The sequence below is a fragment of the Nerophis ophidion genome, linkage group LG04 (assembly GCF_033978795.1).
Source record: "Nerophis ophidion isolate RoL-2023_Sa linkage group LG04, RoL_Noph_v1.0, whole genome shotgun sequence".
Taxonomy (NCBI): Eukaryota; Metazoa; Chordata; class Actinopteri; order Syngnathiformes; family Syngnathidae; genus Nerophis; species Nerophis ophidion.
Window position 1 is genome coordinate 10236988 of NC_084614.1, and position 20000 is coordinate 10256987.

Genomic DNA, 20000 nt, shown 5'->3' on the forward strand with positions numbered 1-20000 from the left:
AATATGCTAAAAAGAACAGTAAGCAGCTATGTTTTATTAATATACCGTAGCTGCATGTGTCAAATATGAGTCATTAAATGACTCCCGCCTCCTGGTGGTAGAGGCCGCTAGTGATCCTTCTTGCGACTACTCGGCTGCAGAAGAAGTGACAACAAGCAGCAAGATGGTTTATTTTTTCCTCTCGCTTGCACTTTTAACATGGAGGATTACATATTTAAAATAAAACAGTTTTCTAAACTGGACTTTCAATTGAAGCAGGAGGTAATAAAGGAAGATCTCCATCGAGACAGAGAGACTTCTAAAACTGAAGAAAGATAAGGAAGACTTCTATAAACAAGTTATTGATGCTTTTGATCAGAAGGAGCTGCGCATGGACTTCATTTATAAGTCAAGGTAAGACCATAATAACGTTTTTTTTTTTTATTAAATGTGCTTTTCATGATGGTATCCTTACATCACAGTCAAATTTATAAGCGCAGGCCTAAATTTACCGCATGCCTTTGGTAAACGCCGGAGTGAGAAGAGGTTTTAAATTAATTAGCGCCCCGGCGGCAATTCAAAGAAATACGGTAAGAGTAATAAGAACATAATTATAAAATATAATTATATAACAAAAATATACTAGCAGATATATAATACACTATAATAAATACAGCTGTTAAACTAATAAAATATTTAATCACAATTAATCGCAGCTTATTTTTAGTTGATTCAAAACTAATTTCAAATGATTGCCGGTGGCACAGGGGTTAGTGCAAGTGGCTCACAATACGAAGGTCGTGAGTTCAACCCCGGGTTCGGGATCTTTCTGTGTGGAGTTTGCATGTTCTCCCCGTGATTGGGTGGGTTCGGCGTCCTCCCACCTCCAAAGACATGCACCTGGGGATAGGCCCCTCCCACCTCCAAAGACATGCACCTGGGGATAGGCCCCTCCCACCTCCAAAGACATGCACCTGGGGATAGGCTCCTCCCACCTCCAAAGACATGCACCTGGGGATAGGCCCCACCCACCTCCAAAGACATGCACCTGGGGATAAGCCCCTCCCACCTCCAAAGACATGCACCTGGGGATAGGCCCCTCCCACCTCCAAAGACATGCACCTGGGGATAGGGCCCTCCCACCTCCAAAGACATGCACCTGGGGATAGGCCCCACCCACTTCCAAAGACATGCACCTGGGGATAGGCCCCTCCCACCTCCAAAGACATGCACCTGGGGATAGGCTCCTCCCACCTCCAAAGACATGCACCTGGGGATAGGCCCCTCCCACCTCCAAAGACATGCACCTAGGGATAGGCACCTCCCACCTCCAAAGGCATGCACCTGGGGATAGGCCCCTCCCACTTCCAAAGACATGCACCTGGGGATAGGCCCCTCCCACCTCCAAAGGCATGCACCTGGGGATAGGCCCCTCCCACTTCCAAAGACATGCACCTGGGGATAGGCCCCTCCCACCTCCAAAGACATGCACCTGGGGATAAGCCCCTCTCACCTCCAAAGACATGCACCTGGGGATAGGCCCCTCCCACCTCCAAAGACATGCACCTGGGGATAGGCTCCTCCTACCTCCAAAGACATGCACCTGGGGATAGGCCCCTCCCACCTCCAAAGACATGCACCTAGGGATAGGCCCCTCCCACCTCCAAAGACATGCACCTGGGGATAGGCTCCTCCCACCTCCAAAGACATGCACCTGGGGATAGGGCCCTCCCACCTCCAAAGACATGCACCTGGGGATAGGCCCCTCCCACCTCCAAAGACATGCACCTGGGGATAGGCCCCTCCCACCTCCAAAGACATGCACCTGGGGATAGGGCCCTCCCACCTCCAAAGACATGCACCTGGGTATAGGCCCCTCCCACTTCCAAAGACATGCACCTGGGGATAGGCCCCTCCCACCTCCAAAGACATGCACCTGGGGATAGGCTCCTCCCACCTCCAAAGACATGCACCTGGGGATAGGGCCCTCCCACCTCCAAAGACATGCACCTAGGGATAGGCCCCTCCCACCTCCAAAGACATGCACCTGGGGATAGGCCCCTCCCACTTCCAAAGACATGCACCTGGGGATAGGCCCCTCCCACCTCCAAAGACATGCACCTGGGGATAGGCCCCTCCCACTTCCAAAGACATGCACCTGGGGATAGGCCCCTCCCACCTCCAAAGACATGCACCTGGGGATAAGCCCCTCTCACCTCCAAAGACATGCACCTGGGGATAGGCCCCTCCCACCTCCAAAGACATGCACCTGGGGATAGGCTCCTCCCACCTCCAAAGACATGCACCTGGGGATAGGCCCCTCCCACCTCCAAAGACATGCACCTAGGGATAGGCCCCTCTCACCTCCAAAGACATGCACCTGGGGATAGGCTCCTCCCACCTCCAAAGACATGCACCTGGGGATAGGCCCCTCCCACCTCCAAAGACATGCACCTGGGGATAGGCTCCTCCCACCTCCAAAGACATGCACCTGGGGATAGGCTCCTCCCACTTCCAAAGACATGCACCTGGGGATAGGTTGATTGGCAACACTAAATTGGCCCTAGTGTGTGAATGTGAGTGTTGATGTTGTCTGTCTATCTGTGTTGGCCCTGCGATGAGGTGGCGACTTGTCCAGGGTGTGCCCTGCCTTCCGCCCGAATGCAGCGGAGATAGGCTCCAGCACCCCCCGGTAGAAAATGGATGGATGGCTACAGATAAATATAATTTAATAATAGTGTATGGCCTTGTGTGTTGAGATATCACAAGCTCACAACCACGAATAGATTGCAATCCAACAAGATTGAAAAGGAGTAGGAAGAAGCTTCTTTCTTCACCGGCTTCATGAGTGCGTTTGGGTAAGACCCGAGTCACCTGATGGGGTCGATGCGCATCTTTCGCCTCTTGCGCTCCACCTCGGGGACGGCGTGCCACTGGAAGGTGAGCCTCCAGTCGAATCCTCCGATCATGGGCTCGTCCGTCTGCATGTAGAACTCGAAGGTGTTCCAGTCGATGGTGTCGATGACGGGGCACACGATGGTGCTGGGGTTCTCGCCGATCCTTAAAAACAAAACAGAAAAAACAACCACAGATCCATGAGCAACGAGGCATAAACTCCTCCCGGCTGGCGTTTTGACGCATGCAAGGACTAACCTCTCCAGCAGGGGCTCCACCCAGCCGGGGACGCACTCGCAGTGGCAGTCGAGGAAGGTAAGTACGTCGCCCGTGGCGAAGGTGGCGCCGATGAGACGGGCCCGGACCAGGCCCTCGCGCTTTTTGGTGCGGATGAGCCGGACGCGCTGCAGTTTACTGATGTACTCCGCAAGCTGGGATTTCAGGTAGCCTGTGACAAACACGCAATCCATAAATGGTCGCATCAGTTATTTGAGAATCCATTCCGAATCAAATAACCGTTTATTCATTTATTTTGTGTTCCGCCTAAAAGCAAAAAGCAGCGCAGAGCATTTTAGTGAGGACGTGACTAGCTGCACATTGCACAAGTCACTTCCCAGCGAGTGTGCCTCTTTTTCTCTGTTTTTTCACATTCTTTCCCTCCATTTTGCTAACTCAGAATGAGTCCCAAAAATTGAACAGGAGGAGGACTTAAAAAAGAAAAAGACTGTTTGCGTGGAGTCCATTAAGGGAGCTCACAAGTATGGAAGAATTGACAAACACGGCAAGTTTTAATTGTGATGAGACAAGACTTTTCTGGAAAACATGCCAAAGCAGACTTATTTCACAGTGGAGAAAATTAGGGACCGATCCCTTCTCTGTCCCTGTGTCTTCATCTTCTCCGCCGATAATGGCGCAGTGGGTAGAGCGGACGTGCCAGAAACCTGAGGGTTGCAGGTTCGCTTCCCACCTGTTGACATCCAGAAAAGCGCTGCCGTTGTGACCTTGGGCAGGGCACTTCACCCTTTGCCCCCGGTGCCGCTCACACTGGTGAACGAATGATGAATGAATGATAGGGGGTGGTCGGAGGGGCCGTAGGTGCAAACTGGCAGCCACGCTTCCGTCAGTCTACTCCAGGGCAGCTGTGGCTACATATGTAGCTTACCACCACCAGGTGTGAATGAATGATGGGTTCCCACTTCTCTGTGAGCGCTTTGAGTATCTAACAATAGAAAAGCGCGATATAAATCTAATCCATTATTATTATTATTATTATTAAATGCGGGTGGATTTTCACTTTTTTGAATGTTTACTATTGTAGCAATATGGTTGTTTAAGTTAAAGATTTCTGATAGTTTGTGAGGGCACTAAATGTGTGTGTGTGTGGGGGGGGGGGGGGTTCATGTTGCAATTTTGGGGTGTTGTACATAGAATTGTGTGGATAATTTCATTTTGGACTAAGGTTGTCACAACAAAGTGGAAAAAGTGAGCTTTTGCGGATGTTCCGTATTTAAATACTTCTTCCTCTTACAGTATGTTTGGCTTCTTATGAGATGTTTCCCCCTCAGTCTTACACAAGTGACTCCTCAATCTAACATCTGCACCAGTGACATGCGGTGAACTAAACACCGGGTGAGGCATAGATAGGTAAGCGCTGGCTTACTCTAATAAAAATGCCATGTTTGTTATAAATACAGTTTTAAAAAGAAAGAAAAAAGTCTGGCTTCCGTTGGAGACATGTGTCTGCTAGCTTTAGGGCCCACATTTCTCCCAGTGTGGCGAGTCAGATTACTGCTGAGGCATTGAACAATATATCGCCCCCTACTTTGAGGCAGAGGTACTTGCTGCCTCATGACCTGCCTTTTCCCCGTGGCATCAAGCACGCGCCCCCCTCTCATGCACACGCTCAATACACTTTGTGTGTAGCCGTGGAGGCACCGGCTGTGTCTGCCTCACTTCTGGTCTGCTGGGTTGTTTTGATCAGGAAACACAGAATTTCCACAATTTTGACCATGAAAATTGTCCAAATATAGAGGAACCACACCAAAATCACGTAGAAAGCAAAGACCAAAAGAGAAATATTCAAACTTATTTCATTACTCTGTTTTTTGAACATATCATAGTTAAGCCTTTCACCCCTCCTGGTGGCAAGGTGAGGCACTGCCTCACTTGCCTCACCTGACTGCACGTCACTGATCTGCACCAACAACGTGCCTCCTCCTTGTCTTTCAACCTTTACATCCATACTATCTTGCGGCCTCCGCAACCCAACTTCGGCCAAACAGAAGAAGATGGATGGATGGAAATGTCGCCACGCAGCGATGATCTTGGAGCGATACAGTATATGATGCAATGGAAAAGTGGTTACTAAATACTGGCCTCCTTTAGCGTAAGGGTGTCCAAACATTTACATGAAAAAGTATTTGGGAGCCACTTTGATACATTCATGCTAAAAAAGTGACCCAAAGTAGTTTAATCTATGCTAAGCAGGCGGAACAAAACATGTTACCATTGTGTTATAGCTGACAAAGCAACTTGTTTTGTGTTTATATATTTGAATGTTTGGAGCGGATTAATTGGATTTACTTTATTTCTTTTTTAGAGGGAGAGAGATAGAGATAGGTAGATAGATGTATATAAAGAGAGCGTGTGATAGACAGACAGACAGATAAGCATGAGGTAAGCAGGTAGTGAGAAAGTAAAAGGAGTAAATATATATGTGTGTGGTGAAAATAAAGTGTGCAGGTCCCACCTCGGTCGCTGTAGTCGTCGATGAGGATGATCTCCCTCAGCAGGATGGCGGGCGTGCTCTCCAGGACACTGTGGATGGTCCTGAGCAAGGTGGACCAGGCCTCGTTGTAGAAGGCGATGACCACTGAGGTGGTGGGCAGGCGGCGGTAGTCGAACTTCTTTCTTTGGCATCTGTGGACAAACCGCGGGTGGCATTAGAGCGCTGGAGGAGACGGGTGATCACCCAGATGGCAGCCATTAGGGGAGATCATAAAAGCCAAAGCAGCAGCATCGCACCACAGTAACGCTCTGGGAGAATGCTGACTTGGAAGGAGACAAACCAGATGAAAGAAAAAAGCTGAGGGAACAAAATGAAAAGGAGTTCCTGGCCCCTCCTGGGAAGCTCTTTCTTTAGCTGGCAAAGCTTGAATGACTTGTGTCAGATGGGAGCGACACATGACGGAGACAATTATGTGGCGGAGGAGGACGCAAAGTCAGAAAAAATTATAAAAATGAATTAAATAATTATGCCGAAAAAACGTTGCTACAAAAAGTAGCGGCACTGTTAAAGGGGAACATTATCAGCAGACCTATGTAAGCGTCAATATATACCTTGATGGTGCAGAAAAAAGACCATATTTTTTTTTAACCGATTTCTGAACTCTAAATGGGTGAATTTTGGCGAATTAAACGCCTTTCTGTTTATCGCTCTGGAGGGGATGACGTCAGAATGTGACGTCGCCGAGGTAATACAGCCGCCATTTTCATTTTCAACACATTGTAAACATTGGGTCTCAGCTCTGTTATTTTCCGTATTTTGGACTATTTTTTGGAACCTTGGAGACATCATGCCTCGTCGGTGTGTTGTCGGAGGGTGTAACAACACTAACAGGGAGGGATTCAAGTTGCACCACTGGCCCGAAGATGCCAAAGTGTCTGCCGCCAGACCCCCGTTGAATGTAACAAAGTGTCTCCACATTTTACCGGCGATGACAGACATGGCACAGAGATGTATGGATAACCTGCAGATGCACTTGCAATGATAAATTCAACGAAATCACAAAGAGGCTTCACGGTGGCAGAGGGGTTAGTGCGTCTGCCTCACAATACGAAGTTCCTGCAGTCCTGGGTTCAAATCCAGGCTCGGGATCTTTCTGTGTGGAGTTTGCATGTTCTCCCCGTGAATGCGTGGGTTCCCTCCGGGTACTCCGGCTTCCTCCCACTTCCAAAGACATGCACCTGGGGATAGGTTGATTGGCAACACTAAATTGGCCCTAGTGTGTGAATGTTGTCTGTCTATCTGTGTTGGCCCTGCGATGAGGTGGCGACTTGTCCAGGGTGTACCCTGCCTTCTGCCCGATTGTAGCTGAGATAGGCGCCAGCGCCCCCCGCGACCCCGAAAGGGAATAAGCGGTAGAAAATGGATGGATGGATGGATGGAAATCACAAAGGTGAGTTTTGTTGATGTTGACTTATTTGCTAATCAGACATATTTGGTCGCGGCGTGACTGCCAGTTAATCGATGCTAACATGCTACGCTAATCAACGCTAACATGCTATTTACCGGCGGTGCTAAAGCACAGAGATGTATCGATAACCTGCAGATGCATTTGTAACGATAAAGTCACAGTAATCACAAAGGTGAGTTTTGTTGATGTTGACTGCCAGCTTATCGATGCCAACATGCTACGCTAATCGATGCTAACATGCGATTTACCGGCGGTGCTAAAGCAGACATGGCACAGAGATGTATGGATAACCTGAAGATGCATTTGCAACTATATTATGTTTCCTTCCACCCACATTTAATGCGAAAAAAACCCTTACCAATCGACGGATTTAAGTTGCTCCAGTGTCACAAGATGCGAAAGTCCTGATCGTTTGGTCCGCACATTTTACCGGCGATGCTAACGCAGCTATTCGGCCATGCTATGGCTATGAATAGCGTCAATAGCTATTCGCTCAATAGCTTCAGTTTCTTCTTCAATACTTTCATACTCCAACCATCCGTTTCAATACATACGTAATCTGTTGAATCGCTTAAGCCGCTGAAATCCGAGTCTGAATCCGAGCTAATGTCGCTATATCTTGCTGTGCTATTCGCCATTGTTTGTTTACATTGGCAGCACTGTATGACATCACAGGGAAATGGCCAGTGTCTTCGCAAATAGCGAAAATCAAGCACTTTAAAGCTTTTTTTTAGGGATATTCGGAGACCGGTAACATTTTAAAAAAAACTTCAAAAAATAGAACATGCCACTGGGAACTGATTTTTATCGTTTTTAACTCATTTGAAATTGTGATAATGTTCCCCTTTAAAGTGTAGCATCATTTGAAAAGTCCCCCGCTAGAGAATGAAGAGTGCTTGAAACTCTGCATGTCAACATCTCCGGCCTGTGCCACACCCACAAAATGCCGAAGCAACCATTTCCTGATCAACACCATATGAAACAAATAGTCAATAACAGAAGGAAATAACGTCCGCAGGAACCTACCACATAGCGAAGGACATACACTATTTGATTTCCTATTACGCAGCTCATTTTTAGACACTTATTGAAATATCTTGTGTGACATCATGCACAAAAGTGCACTTTATTTGTTTTAAAACATTGAAGTGGCGTTCTGTACAAAACGTGCACTCTAATTTAGTATTTTCGCATCTTCTTTCGCGCCACTACGCTAGCATAACGGCTAACGTTAGCCACGCTGCTACTTCTCTGCTGGGCGAGGGCGTATACGTATGTGACGTATGACGTGACAGTTGTGACGTGTGTAAGAACCTGCGCTTACACTCTGTGAGAAGGAGACACAAGTAGGAGTGGGAAGAGCCTGTAGTAATGCCCGCAGCTAAAAACAACTGCGTGAGAACGTATACTCGAATATTACGATATAGTCATTTTCTATATCACACAGAGACAAACCCGCGATATATCCCGTACATCGCCAAGCCCTAATTAATGAATTACCGTAAAATGTCAAATAATATTATTTATGTCATTCACGTAAGAGACTAGACCAGGGGTGCCCATTACGTCGATCGCGATCGACTGGTCGATCTCGGAGGGTGTGTCAGTCGATCTCAAGCCAGGCATTAAAAAATAGACATAAAAATGAGCAATCATCAATCATACCAAGACTTCACTTTCGTCAGTTGTTTGACATTCTCGGCACCCGAGGATCTTGTGAGATGACGCTGGCTGCTGCGAGCTCATATTTAAGAAAAAAATTACTAACAGGGCGGACGCAGAGAAACACATTTTATTTCTAGAGACTCCGTACCTACTGTCAAAACTCTAAAGACCGACTGCACAGTTCCTGTCTTCACCATAAAAGACCTGTTTCATCCTGCCTGTGCTAACAAAATAAGAGTCTCAGAAAGCTAGCGTGCACAAGCTAGCAAGCTACAGAGTTTGATGCCAATGTATTTCTCCCCCGCCCTCAGCGACCGCTTTCTCACTTGCTTGCCCACCCGCACACTCACTGACGTCACTCACCTGCTGCCAGACATTAAAGGGCCACACACCTATGCTACTCTCATAACAAAGTGTTTAAAAACGAGTATGCAAGTTGGATAAATGAGATGCCAAATCCAACCACTTTCATGTGGTATTGGACAGAAAGGAGGACTTTTTTTTTTCCTCCATTTGAAAATGCGGACGTTATCAGCACCACTGTCTAATTCCAATCAATGCAAGTCATCAGAATCAAATACACCAACTTATATTCTTGTCTTCATGAAAGAAAGGAATCTATGTGTGTTAAACATGCTTGTATTATCATTAAACACCATTAACTTGTTAACAAAAATGTCTCTTTCATAAATAAATAAATATAAATTATAAATAGGAATGAGGTAGGAATGAGGTAGAAAAAGTGCAGAAAAAGTGTGAGCGCCCCTGGACTAGACGTATAAGATTTCATGGGATTTAGCGATTAGGAGTGACAGATAGTTTGGTAAAGGTATAGCATGTTCTATATGTTAGTTATTTGAATGACTCTTACCATAATATGTTAGGTTAACATAGCAGGCACCTTCTCAGTTGCTTATTTATGCCTCATATAAGGTACACTTATTCAGCCTGTTGTTCACTATTCTTTATTTATTTTAAATTGCCTTTCAAATGTCTATTCTTGGTGTTGGGTTTTACCAAATAAATTTCCCCCCAAAATGTGACTTATACTCCAGTTCGACTTCTATATGTTTTTTTCCTTCTTTATTATGCATTCACGGCAGGTGCGACTTATACTCCGGAGTGACTTATACTCTGAAAAATACGGTATATAGTGTATATCAGGGGTCTCCAACAAGGGGCCCGCGGGCACCAGTTAGCCCGTAAGGACCAGATGAGTAGCCAGCTGACCTGTTCTAAAAATAGCTCAAATAGCAGCACTTACCAGTGAGCTGCCTCTATTTTTTTAAATGTATTTATTTACTAGCAAGCTGGTCTCGCTTAGCTCGACATTTTTAATTCTAAGGGAGACAAAACTCAAATAGAATTTGAAAATCCAAGAAAATATTTTAAAGACTTGGTCTTCACTTGTTTAAATAAATTCATTAATTTTTTTACTTTGCTTCTTATAACTTTCAGAACGATAATTTTAGAGGAAAAATACAACCTTAAAAATTATTTTAGGATTTTTAAACACGTATACCTTTTTACCTTTTAAGTTCCTTCCTCTTCTTTCCTGACAATTTAAATCAATGTTCAAGTAAATTTATTTTTTTATTGTGAAGTGAAGTGAATTATATTTATATAGCGCTTTTCTCTAGTGACTCAAAGCGCTTTACATAGTGAAACCCAATATCTAAGTTACATTTTTAAACCAGTGTGGGTGGCACTGGGAGCAGGTGGGTAAAGTGTCTTGTTTAAGGACACAACGGCAGTGACTAGGATGGCAGAAGCGGGGATTGAACCTGCAACCCTCAAGTTGCTGGCACAGTCGCTCTACCAACCGATCTATACCGTAAAAAATAATAGATACATTTTAATTTAATTCTTATTTCTCTGCTTTTTTTTTTTTTTTCTTTTAGACGAAGAATATTTGTGAAATATTTCTTCAAACTTATTATGATTAAAATTCAAATCTAGAAAATGTGTAGAATCAAATTTTAATCTTATTTCAAAGTGGATTTTAACTTATTTAAAACATGTCATCAAAATTATAAAATTAATCTCGACCAGGAAAAATGACTAATGATGTTCCATAAATTCTTTTTTAAGTTTTTTAAACAAATAAATGATAAATGGGTTGTACTTGTATAGCGCTTTTCTACCTTCAAGGTACTCAAAGCGCTTTGACACTACTTCCACATTTACCCATTCACACACACATTCACACACTGATGGAGGGAGCTGCCATGCAAGGCGCCAACCAGCACCCATCAGGAGCAAGGGTGAAGTGTCTTGCTCAGGACACAACGGACGTGACGAGGTTGGTTCTAGGTGGGATTTGAACCAGTGACCCTCGGGTTGCGCACGGCCACTCTACCACTGTGCCACGCCAATTTTCAAACAGATTCGAATTAGCTAGTTTTTCTCTACATTTTTTTCGGTTGAATTTTGAATTTTAAAGAGTCGAAATTGAAGATAAACTATGTTTCAAAATTTACATTTCATTGTTTTCGTGTTTTCTCCTCTTTTAAACTGTTCAATAAGTGTTTTTTGCATCATTTATTCTCTACAAAAAACCTTTTGTAAAAGGAAAAAAAAAGGATGACGGAATGACGGACGGAAATACCCATTTTTTCATTAATATAGATTTATTTATTAAAGGTAAATTGAGCAAATTGGCTATTTCTGGCAATTTATTTAAGTGTGTATCAAACTGGTAGCCCTTTGCATTAATCAGTACCCAAGAAGTAGCTCTTGCTTTCAAAAAGGTTGCTGACCCCTGCTGTATATTATAGCCATGGGTTTGAATTGAATCGTCACTCCAGAATGGGATGATATTGTGAGGTGCTCCTGCTTGAGAGTGAAAATGAAAGTGAGTTCTGTTGGTTTTAGGAACGGCGTGGCGCAGTGGCAGAGTGGCCGTGCGCAACCCGAGCATCCCTGGTTCAATTCCCACCTAGTACCAACCTCATCACGTCCGTTGTGTCCTGAGCAAGACACTTCACCCTTGCTCCTGATGGGTGCTGGTTGGCGCCTTGCATGGCAGCTCCCTCCATCAGTGTGTGAATGTGTGTGTGAATGGGTAAATGTGGAAGTAGTGTCAAAGCGCTTTGAGTACCTTGAAGGTAGAAAAGCGCTATACAAGTACAACCCATTTACCATTTAGTTTTGGGCACTCACTCAGGCATCCTGTTGTCTTTGATGTGTCGGTGGAGGGAAATCTTGTCGCTGACAAAGATGTTGATGGCGTAACGCTCCACGCTGTCCTCCTCCTGCTTCTTTTCCTCCGGACTGAGGTCGAGGTGTGCCGCCCGGCCCCACTCCCCGGGGGCGTTGTGGTCGGCGGGCGGCCTGGCGTACAGCGGCTTGGACAACAGCCGCCCGTCGTCGTCGTCGTCATCCTCCCGCTTTTCCGCCCGACGTTGGTGCTCCAGGTCCCTGGCGTGGTCATCGTGCGCCGAGGACGGGAAGGGGGAGCGCGCCAGCAGGAGATAACCCAGCCACAGCAGCCAGAGCAGCAGGAAGGCCTTGGCGAGCACGCCCAGGTTACGTGAGCAGCGTCTCCTCATGGCTGCGAACGACACATAAAAAGACAAACAAAAAAAAACATTCAACTTCTGAAGCATTTCTATCAGATAATTCACAGGACACTCTTATTTCCACAAGCAGCCCGCCTGGACCGCCGCCAGAGCTCCTCGCCGTGTCCCGAGGTTACAAAACGGAGGACAAAACCTCCTTTGACTGGCCGCCCGTCACACCTTTCAGACTCTACATCCGATAGTCCTGAGCCGCTGGGGAGGCGAGGACTTTATGTGCATCTTAAATCCTGACTCGCTTTCGGGCAAAGACACCAAGCTGAGCTTTAATTAGACACAAAACGTTCAAAGACCAGGTTAGAGATCACAAAAAATGCACTCACGGGTATATTCTACGTCAGACCAATACAATTTTCTTACAGTGTACATCAGGGGCGCTCACACTTTTTCTGCAGGTGAGCTACTTTTCAATTGACCAAGTCGAGGAGATCTACCTCATTCCTATTTATAATTTATATTTATTTATTTATGAAAGAGACATTTTTGTTAACAAGTTAATGGTGTTTAATGATAATACAAGCATGTTTAACACACATAGATTCCTTTCTTTCATGAAGACAAGAATATAAGTTGGTGTATTTGATTCTGATGACTTGCATTGATTGGAATTAGACAGTGGTGCTGATAACGTCCGCATTTTCAAATGGAGGAGAAAAAAAAGTCCTCCTTTCTGTCCAATACCACATGAAAGTGGTTGGATTTGGCATCTCATTTGTCCAACTTGCATACTCGTTTTTAAACACTTTGTTATGAGAGTAGCATGTGTGTGTGGCCCTTTAATGTCTGGCAGCAGGTGAGTGACGTCAGTGAGTGTGCGGGTGGGCAAGCAAGTGAGAAAGCGGTCGCTGAGGGCGGGGGAGAAATACATTGGCATCAAACTCCGTAGCTTGCTAGCTTGTGCACGCTAGCTTTCTGAGACTCTTATTTTGTTAGCACAGGCAGGATGAAACAGGTCTTTTTTGGTGAAGACAGGAACTGTGCAGTCGGTCTTTAGAGTTTTGACAGTAGGTACGGAGTCTCTAGAAATAAAATGTGTTTCTCTGCGTCCGCCCTGTTAGTGATTTTTTTCTTAAATATGAGCTGGCAGCAGCCAGCGTCATCTCACAAGATCCTCGGGTGCCGAGAATGTCAAACAACTGACGAAAGTGAAGTCTTGGTATGATTGATGATTGCTCATTTTTATGTATATTTTTTAATGCCTGGCTTGAGATCGACTGACACACCCTCCGAGATCGACCAGTCGATCGCGATCGACGTAATGCCCACCCCTGGTCTACATCCATCCAGCAGATGGCGCTGTGGTGAAAAAAAGCTTGCAGTTCTGTCCCACTGGAATATTCTGGGACTGACTCCACCCAGTGGCAAAAGCAGGGGCGACCTCCGTTTTTCTGCACACCCAATTAGGATTCACGACAACATTTTGCACCCCCCCCCCCAAAAAAAACCACACTGAAGTTAAATTACTTTAAAGCAGGGGTGTCCAAAGTGCAGCCAGGGGCCTCCTTCAACCTGCAGGACGAGTTCTGTTAGTTTAGTAAGTCAGTTAACTGTGTGGGCATTAAGGGCGCCGCCCTCAACTGGTTCCGGTCGTACCTAGCCGACAGGAGTTTTTGTGTAAAAATAGACAGTTTTATATCTTCCACAGCTCCTCTACCACACGGGGTCCCCCAGGGCTCAATCCTTGCCCCAATCTTATTTGCGCTTTACTTTCTCCCCCTTGGTTCTATTTTTAGGAAGCATGGTATTGCATTTCATTTTTATGCCGATGATTGCCAGATCTGTTTTCCCATGGCACAAAACAACGCAGTTCAACGTCTCATTGACTGCCTGCACGACATCAAAGCCTGGCTTTCAGCTAACTTCCTGAGTCTATCCATCCATCCATCCATCTTCTTCCGCTTATCAGAGGTCGGGTCGCGGGGGCAACAACCTAAGCAGGGAAACCCAGACTTCCCTTTCCCCAGCCACTTCGTCTAGCTCTTCCCGAGGCGTTCCCAGGCCAGCCGGGAGACATAGTCTTCCCAACGTGTCCTGGGTCTTCCCCGTGGCCTCCTACCGGTTGGACGTGCCCTAAACACCTCCCTAGGGAGGCGTTCGGGTGGCATCCTGACCAGATGCCCGAACCACCTCATCTGGCTCCTCTCGATGTGGAGGAGCAGCGGCTTTACTTTGAGTTCCTCCCGGATGGCAGAGCTTCTCACCCTATCTCTAAGGGAGAGCCCCGCCACACGGCGGAGGAAACTCATTTCGGCCGCTTGTACCCGTGATCTTATCCTTTCGGTCATGACCCAAAGCTCATGACCATAGGTGAGGATGGGAACGTAGATCGACCAGTAAATTGAGAGCTTTGCCTTCCGGCTCAGCTCCTTCTTCACCACAACGGATCGGTACAACGTCCGCATTACTGAAGACGCCGCACCGATCCGCCTGTCGATCTCACGATCCACTCTTCCCCCACTCATGAACAAGACTCCTAGGTACTTGAACTCCTCCACTTGGGGCAGGGTCTCCTCCCCAACCCGGAGATGGCATTCCACCCTTTTCCGGGCGAGAACCATGGACTCGGACTTGGAGGTGCTGATTCTCATTCCGGTCGCTTCACACTCGGCTGCGAACCGATCCAGCGAGAGCTGAAGATCCCGGTCAGATGAAGCCATCAGGACCACATCATCTGCAAAAAGCAGAGACCTAATCCCGCTGTCACCAAACCGGAACCCCTCAACGCCTTGACTGCGCCTAGAAATTCTGTCCATAAAAGTTATGAACAGAATCGGCGGAGTCCAACCCTCACTGGAAATGTGTTCGACTTACTGCTGGCAATGCGGACCAAGCTCTGGCACTGAGTCTAAATGAAGACAAAACAGAAGTTATGTTGTCTCCCTCCCCCAACGTTGACTTCGGCACTCTGACCCCGTATCTCAGCGACTGTGTCACAAACCTGGGGGTAAAGTTCGACTCAGATTTTAAATTCGAAAAACAAATCAGCAGCGTCGTTCAAAAAAGCTTCCATCAATTACGCCAAATAGCGAAAGTGAAACCGCTTCTGTCAGGACGTGACCTCGAGAAATTAAGTCACGCCTTTATCTGGAATGGTTTAGACTACTGTATGTCGGCATTAGCCAGGCCTGCAGCTGGTGCAGAACTCTGCTGCTCGTCTGCTACCACAGACCCGCAGACATGAGCACATCACCCCTATATTAGCATCCCTCCACTGGCTCTCTGTGCGTTATCCAATCAATTTTAAACTCCTTCTATTTGTTTTTAAATGTCTAAACAACCTGGCGCCAACATATCTCTCCGACCTCCTTCAGCCTTACTGCCCCACTCGATCCCTAAGATCAGCCGATCAGCTGCTACTGACGGTCCCTGACACAAGGCTGAAGCTTAGAGGTGACAGACCTTTCGCTGCTGCTGCTCCCAAGCTCTGGAACGACCTGCCTCTGAGTATTAGACAAGCCTCCTCTCTTCCTGTTTTTAAATGTCTCTTAAAAACATACTTTTATTCCTTGGCTTTTAACACTAAGTGATATCCATCCTGCAATGGCGCCCCTTTATACACCTGCTTTGAACCTGTTTTTATGTATTATTTATTTATTTTTTATCATGTTCTTTTTGTGTTGTGTTGTTTGCTCGGTCCTCGTATTATCTTTTAACCTGCCCATTGTACAGAACTTTGGCTGCCCCTGTGGTACATTTTAAATGTGCTTTATAAATAAAGTTGATTTGATCAAAAATAAAAATGATATTAACTTAAAACATTTTTTAAACATGACAACAGCAATAATAAACGCTTTTAAATGTGTAACTGAACATGAATATTTTCATACATGCAGAATTTTACACACACTTGGTTATGCAGTTAATATCATATTCTTACAAGGGGGCAAAAACAACGGTAAAAATGTAGAAAAAGAGCAAAAAATGCAGAATGTAATGGGAAAACAAGTTTAAATGTTCTAATAATAGTATACTTATATTTGTCTTTATATGCATATTTGTCTTAGCATTTTTAAACTTAAACACAGTTAAATGTGTAACTGAACATGAATATTTTCATACATGCAGAATTTTACACACACTTGATTATGCAGATAATATTATATTCTTGTAAGGGGGAAAAAACTGGAAAAATTGAGAAAAAAAGCAAAAAATGCAGAATGTAATGAGAAAAAAGTTTAAATTTTCTAACGATAGTATACTTATCTTATTTTTTTTATATTCAATAACTGCTTCTTAGCATTTTTAAAGTCAATCACTGTTAAATGTGAACATGATAATTTTTATACATGCAGAATTTTACACACACTTGATTATGCAGTTAATATTATATTCTTACAAGGGAAAAAAACAACAGTAAAAATGTAGAAAAAGAGCAAAAAATGCAGAATGTAATGGGAAAAAAAGTTTAAATGTTCTAATAATAGTATACTTATATTTGTCTTTATATGCAATATCTGTTTCTTAGCATTTTTAAACTTAAACACTGTTAAATGTGTAACTGAACATGAATATTTTCATACATGCAGAATTTTACACACACTTGATTATGCAGATAATATATTCTTGTAAGGGGGAAAAAACTGGAAAAATTGAGAAAAAAAGCAAAAAGTGCAGAATGTAATGAGAAAAAAGTTTAAATTTTCTAACGATAGTATACTTATCTTTTTTATATATGCAATAACTGCTTCTTAGCATTTTTAAAGTTAATCACTGTTAAATGTGAACATGATAATTTTTATATATGCAGAATTTTACAAACACTTGATTATGCAGTTAATATTATATTCTTGTAAGGGGAAAAAAACTGGAAAGATTGAGGAAAAAAAGCAAAAAATGCAAAATGTAATGCGAAAAAAAGTTTAAATGTTCCAACTAAAATATTATACTTGTTTTTTTTCTTCATATGCAATAACTGCTTCTGAGGATTTTTAAATGTAAACACAGTTAAATGTGTAACTTAACATGAATATTTTCATACATGCAAAATTTTACACACACTTGATTATGCAGTTAATATTATATTCTTGTAAGGGGAAAAAAACTGGAAAAATTTAGAAAAAAAAGCAAAAAATGCAGAATGTAATGAGAAAAAAGTTTACATTTTCTAACGATAGTATACTTATCTTATTTTTTTTATATGCAATAACTGCTTCTTAGCATTTTTAAAGTTAATCACTGTTAAATGTGAACATGATAATTTTTATACATGCAGAATTTTACACACACTTGATTATGCAGTTAATATTATATTCTTGCAAGGGGAAAAAAACTGGAAAAATTAAGAAAAAAAGCAAAAAATGCAGAATGTAATGAGAAAAAAGTACACATTTTCTAACGATAGTATACTTATCTTATTTTTTTTTTTATATGCAATAACTGCTTCTTAGCATTTTTAAAGTTAAACACTGTTAAATGTGTAACTTAACATGAATATTTTCATACATGCAGAATTTTACACACACTTGATTATGCAGTTAATATTATATTCTTGTAAGGGGAAAAAAACTGGAAAGATTGAGGAAAAAAAAGCAAAAAATGCAAAATGTAATGCGAAAAAAAGTTTAAATGTTCCAATTAAAATATTATACTTGTTTTTTTTCTTCATATGCAATAACTGCTTCTGACCATTTTTAAATGTAAACACAGTTAAATGTGTAACTTAACATGAATATTTTCATACATGCAGAATTTTACACACACTTGATTATGCAGATAATATTATATTCTTGCAAGGTGAAAAAAACTGGAAAAATTGAGAAAAAAAGCAAAAAATGCAGAATGTAATGAGAAAAAAGTTAAAATTTTCTAACGATAGTATACTTATCTTATTTTTTTTATATGCAATAACTGCTTCTTAGCATTTTTAAAGTTAATCACTGTTAAATGTGTAACTGAACATGATAATTTTTATACATGCAGAATTTTACACACACTTGATTATGCAGTTAATATTATATTCTTGTAAGGGGAAAAAAACTGGAAAGATTGAGAAAAAAAAGCAAAAAATGCAAAATGTAATGCGAAAAAAAGTTTAAATGTTCCAATTAAAATATTATACTTGTTTTTTTTCTTCATATGCAATAACTGCTTCTGACCATTTTTAAATGTAAACACAGTTAAATGTGTAACTTAACATGAATATTTTCATACATGCAGAATTTTACACACACTTGATTATGCAGATAATATTATATTCTTGCAAGGTGAAAAAAACTGGAAAAATTGAGAAAAAAAGCAAAAAATGCAGAATGTAATGAGAAAAAAGTTAAAATTTTCTAACGATAGTATACTTATCTTATTTTTTTTATATGCAATAACTGCTTCTTAGCATTTTTAAAGTTAATCACTGTTAAATGTGTAACTGAACATGATAATTTTTATACATGCAGAATTTTACACACACTTGATTATGCAGTTAATATTATATTCTTGTAAGGGGAAAAAAACTGGAAATATTGAGAAAAAAAGCAAAAAATGCAGAATGTAATGCGGAAAAAAAGTTTAAATGTTCCAACTAAAATATTATACTTGTTTTTTTTCTTCATATGCAATAACTGCTTCTGAGAATTTTTAAATGTAAACACAGTTAAATGTGTAACTTAACATCAATATTTTCATACATGCAGAATTTTACACACACTTGATTATGCAGTTAATATTATATTCTTGCAAGGGGAAAAAAACTGGAAAATTTGAGGCAAAAAATGCAGAATGTAATAAGAAAAAAGTTTAAATGTTCTAACGATAGTATACTTATCTTATATTTTTTTATATGCAATAACTGCTTCTTAGCATTTTTAAAGTTAAACACTGTTAAATGTGTAACTTAACATGAATATTTTCATACATGCAGAATTTTACACACACTTGATTATGCAGTTAATATTATATTCTTGCAAGGGGGAAAAAACAGGAAAAATGGAGAAAAAAAGCAAAAAAATGCAGAATGTAATGGGAATTGTTTTTTGATTGTTCCAACTAAAATATTACACTTATTTTTTTTTCTTTTTATGCAATAACTGCTTCTGAGCATTTTTAAATGCAAACACTGAACATGAACATTTTCAAACGGGCAGAATTTTAAACACACTTGTTTATGCAGTTAATATATTCTTGCAAGGGGGAAAAACAACAGTAAAAATGGAGAAAAAAACGCAAAAAATGCAGAGTATAAATGGAAAAAATGCTGAAATGATCTAACTCCTAATTAATATGCTTTTTTTTTCTTTACATGCAATATCTGTTTTTCAACATTTTTTAAATGAAAAATATCAAACGTTTGCATACTTTGACGTGACTTTTAAAGTGACAGCATGCTGAGTTGTCAGTAAGGTACGAAGCTTGTGTATTACAGTCGCTGTGAGAGTTTCGACTCCTATTTTTTTTTGCTGGCCTAACTGTAGCGCCGAACCACATGGTGTTGTTGGAGAAGAAAAAAAGCTTGGACAGTAGACTTCATCTTCGTGGGCCAAACTGCTTTGTGCTTAATATTGATGTTAAAAAGTAAACAGCATGTTTTTTACATTATTTGCGTCTTTTTTTTTCATGTAACAAATAATAATAATAATAATAATAATAATCCAGCCCTTTGAGACACTTGTGATTTAGGGCAATAGAAATAAACATTGGTTGATTGATAATAATAATAATAATACATTTTATTTGTAAAAAAAAAAAAGCACTTTAG

The 20000-nt window shown here is 42.2% G+C and overlaps 1 protein-coding gene across 2 annotated transcripts in view; it reads right to left on the minus strand.

The window, feature by feature from the left end:
- poc1bl (POC1 centriolar protein homolog B (Chlamydomonas), like) overlaps window positions 1-20000 on the minus strand; it is a 63901-nt gene that overhangs the window by 32991 nt on the left and 10910 nt on the right. For both annotated transcript variants that reach the window (XM_061897004.1, XM_061897002.1), the window contains exons 2-5: window positions 11898-12288; window positions 5624-5793; window positions 3133-3322; window positions 2854-3039 (exon numbers count right to left, since the gene is read on the minus strand). In XM_061897004.1, the coding sequence (XP_061752988.1) occupies window positions 2854-3039; window positions 3133-3322; window positions 5624-5793; window positions 11898-12286 (935 nt within the window). In that variant the 5' untranslated portion in view covers window positions 12287-12288. The remainder of the gene's footprint in view (window positions 1-2853; window positions 3040-3132; window positions 3323-5623; window positions 5794-11897; window positions 12289-20000) is intronic.